The sequence below is a fragment of the Myotis lucifugus genome, unplaced genomic scaffold, assembly GCF_000147115.1.
Source record: "Myotis lucifugus unplaced genomic scaffold, Myoluc2.0 scaffold_106, whole genome shotgun sequence".
Classification (NCBI taxonomy): domain Eukaryota; kingdom Metazoa; phylum Chordata; class Mammalia; order Chiroptera; family Vespertilionidae; genus Myotis; species Myotis lucifugus.
Window position 1 is genome coordinate 2,458,293 of NW_005871154.1, and position 3,366 is coordinate 2,461,658.

Below are 3,366 nucleotides of genomic sequence, written 5' to 3' on the forward strand. Positions count from 1 at the left end.
ACGAATTCGTGCACCAGTGGGGTCCCACGGCCTGGCCTGCGGGATCGGGCCGAACTGGCTCTCCGACATCCCTGAGGGGTCCCAGATTGTAAGAGGGCAAAGGCCAGGCCGAGGGACCCCACCGGTGCACAATCAGAGCCAGGAAGGGGTGTGGGAGCTTGCAAGCCAGAAAGGGACCGGGGGAGGCCTCCAGGGCATGTCCGGCCTATCTCACTCAGTCCCGACCGGCCAGACCCCAGCAGCAAACTAACCTACAGGTCAGAGCATCTGCCCTCTGGTGGTCAGTGCAAATCATGTCAACTGGTCGACTGTCCCCTCGTGGTCAGTGTATGTTGTATCAACCAGTCAACCAGTCAATTGTCTGCCCCCTAGTGGTCAGTGCACATCACAGCGAGCAGTTGAGCGGCCTTAGCATATCAATAGCATGTTACACTTTGATTGGTTGAACGGACGACCGGACACTTAGCATATTAGGCTTTTATTATATAGGATATGCTGAGTGTTTGAAGACAGAATCAATGCCATGCTGATGTCTAAGAAGAACTCATAAGAGCTCACCCTTACACCATTTTTCCCATAATAAATAGCAACAGAAACGTAATATGAAATTTAAATAAAGATGTATAGAGATACACAGATATAGATATAGATCCTATCAAAGATGAAGGTCTACGCTTTTTAAAAATGCCATAAAGGGCACAGGGCTGTGAATCACTTTCCCCGGGAAATAGGTGAAATCCAGTCATATGTGACAGGAATAAACCAGATAGCATCAAGGCTCTTTTAAATGTTTGTATATATCCTTTAAAAATAGAGAAAAAAAATATTCTCAAATTTCAGCAGCTTTATTTTTATTTTTTAAGGGAACTTAATATTTTAAAAGATTTAAAAACACATGGAAAACCCTCAAAACCAAAAAAAATTACTTACCAAGTTGGCCATATAAATTGTGAGCAGCCCTCTCCTGAAAATAATTTTAAAAAGAGATTAAGAATTAATTTGACTTAATAATCACTTTATCATTTTTGAAAAATATATCAAAATAATAATCAGGAGTTCAGAAAAAGGGGTAGATTATGCTGAGCTAAGTTTTCAATACCCCAATAATTGGATCTAAATAGATTCTACAAGTCATTCTGTTTAATGTTTATTAATTTAAATTCTTTAAAATTTCAATTGCCTAGTAATTGTTAAATAAGCTTATTGTGGAGATCATTTCAAAGTATATAGCAATATCAAATCATTATATTGTATACCTGAAACTAATACATGGCTATAGGTCAGTGATGGCGAACCTTTTGAGCTCGGCGTGTCAGCATTTTGAAAAACCCTAACTTAACTCTGGTGCCATGTCACATATAGAAATTTTTTGTGAATGAATCAAAATTATACCTTTTGTCAGACTGATGAAAAATATATGTTTTGGTATGCTGCAGAATTTTAGTAATTAGTTGTAAATCGCTGTTCTACAGTATACTAGAGAATTCTAAATTTAATAAAGAATCCTAATGAATTCATCTTACCCAAAAGTCAAAGCCAAAACAATTCTAACTTAGTGCAAATTTATTCAAAAAAATCAGGACTTCTATTTGTTTCACACAAAATACAATTGTTCATTAGATATGATTACAAATCATACTAAGTCACCTTGGTTCTACCTTCACTGTTAAGTGAGAAGTCAGGCACTAAGTAAACTTTCTAATGCCAAAGTACAAACAAAAGTTCAAAAACACTCTACAAAAAAATGCATATTTACCAAGTTTACTTAATAAGAATTCAGCTAGAAACTCAAAAATAGGGACAATTCTATGCCTTTAGTTACTTTATTTAACTTATCTTGCATGAGACCATGAATGAAACATCCTATTCTCTAGGAAATAGGTGTTTTAAGAGTTTAAGGGCAGAGTTCAAATAACAAACTCTGAAACTTACATGAGTTTCAATTATAAACATATTTAGTATTAAAAAAAAAAAAACAACTTTGTATATAAAACAAGTACCAATTGTCCAGGTCTTGATATTAACATTGTCAATGAAACCCTCTTGATGTCAGATCCAGTCACACAGAGTCTTGATAGTTCATTATTTAAAATGGCTTAATAAGATTTTTATTTTTACTAAAGCCACATAGAGGCAATATGATTTAAGTGAACAACATTGAAATGAAGTTGGGAAATCAGGGTTCCAGTTAACTTTAATTCTCCAGTACTCTGTCATTAAAATAGGGAATAAGACTAGTTTTCTAATTTAGATTTTTAAATATAAAAACTATTTAAAGAAAAAAAACTTTCATATATCACCAATATATAAACATCATATTGGACCTACTCTGGTTGACAGGGCATAGCCACTGAGCCACAACCCTCTCCCAGCCCACCCCAATGTCCCTCTGCAGTAGGTCCTAAAGCACCTCAGCAGAACAACTGAATCATACTGCTCCTCTACAAAGAATTTAAAAATCACTGATAAGATGACCTATAAGGTCCCTTTTAGCTCTTCTTTTCTATGATTTGTACATATGACTTGAAATATTTGCTACTAGTCTTTACCAATCTTACCAACTCCTACCAAAAATTCCTACCAAAAATTCTAAATCAAAGATGTTCTAATAATATTTATTTTAAATAAATTATATAAAGAAAAATTAGGGTGACATCAATATCTAAGAGTCACACACAAGCAGAAAAGTTAAATCCTTCTCTTTAGTAAGAGTAGTGATATCCACTCTTACGAAAAGAATTATATACGAATAAGATAATATTCTTAATTATAAAACCAAAATAAAAATATTTCTGTAATTTCAGTGGCAGTGCCTGATAATTCATGTCCTCATTAAGTGAACTAATGTCTGATGCTATCTGTAAAAACATTTATTCCACTAATCTAATTCTGTCTCTAATACTCAATCCAGATACAGTATCAACCACTAGCTTCCATCTATCTGATAATATAATTGTTCATCTTTATCGGACATATATTATCTTGTTTACCTTTACATTTTCACAACCTTCAACATTTTCACTTGGCATCTAATGGGCACTAAACAAATAGTATGAAATTACTAAACAAGATGTTACTAGGAACCCAGCCTTATAAAGAGGAACACATTATAGACAGACTAGTGGCCCGGTGCACGAAATTTGTGCACGGGGGAGGGTATGTTCCTCAGCCTGGCCTGCATCCTTTCCAATTTGGGACCCCTCGAAGGATGTCCTACTGCCAGTTTACAGGGATCGGGCCTAAACTGGCAGTCAGACATCCCTCTTGCAATCCAGGACTGCTGGCTCCTAACCACTCACCTGCCTGCCTGCCTGCCTGATTGCCTCTAACCACTCTGCCTGCCGGTCTGCTTGCTCCCAACTGTGC

General features: G+C 36.2%; 1 protein-coding gene across 2 annotated transcripts in view; it reads right to left on the minus strand.

Annotated features, from left to right (window-relative positions):
• Positions 1 to 3,366, minus strand: part of TMEM135 (transmembrane protein 135) — a 211,295-nt gene that overhangs the window by 174,872 nt on the left and 33,057 nt on the right. For both annotated transcript variants that reach the window (XM_023757365.1, XM_006092878.3), the window contains exon 4: positions 931 to 964. In XM_023757365.1, coding sequence (XP_023613133.1) covers positions 931 to 964 — 34 coding nt within the window. The remainder of the gene's footprint in view (positions 1 to 930; positions 965 to 3,366) is intronic.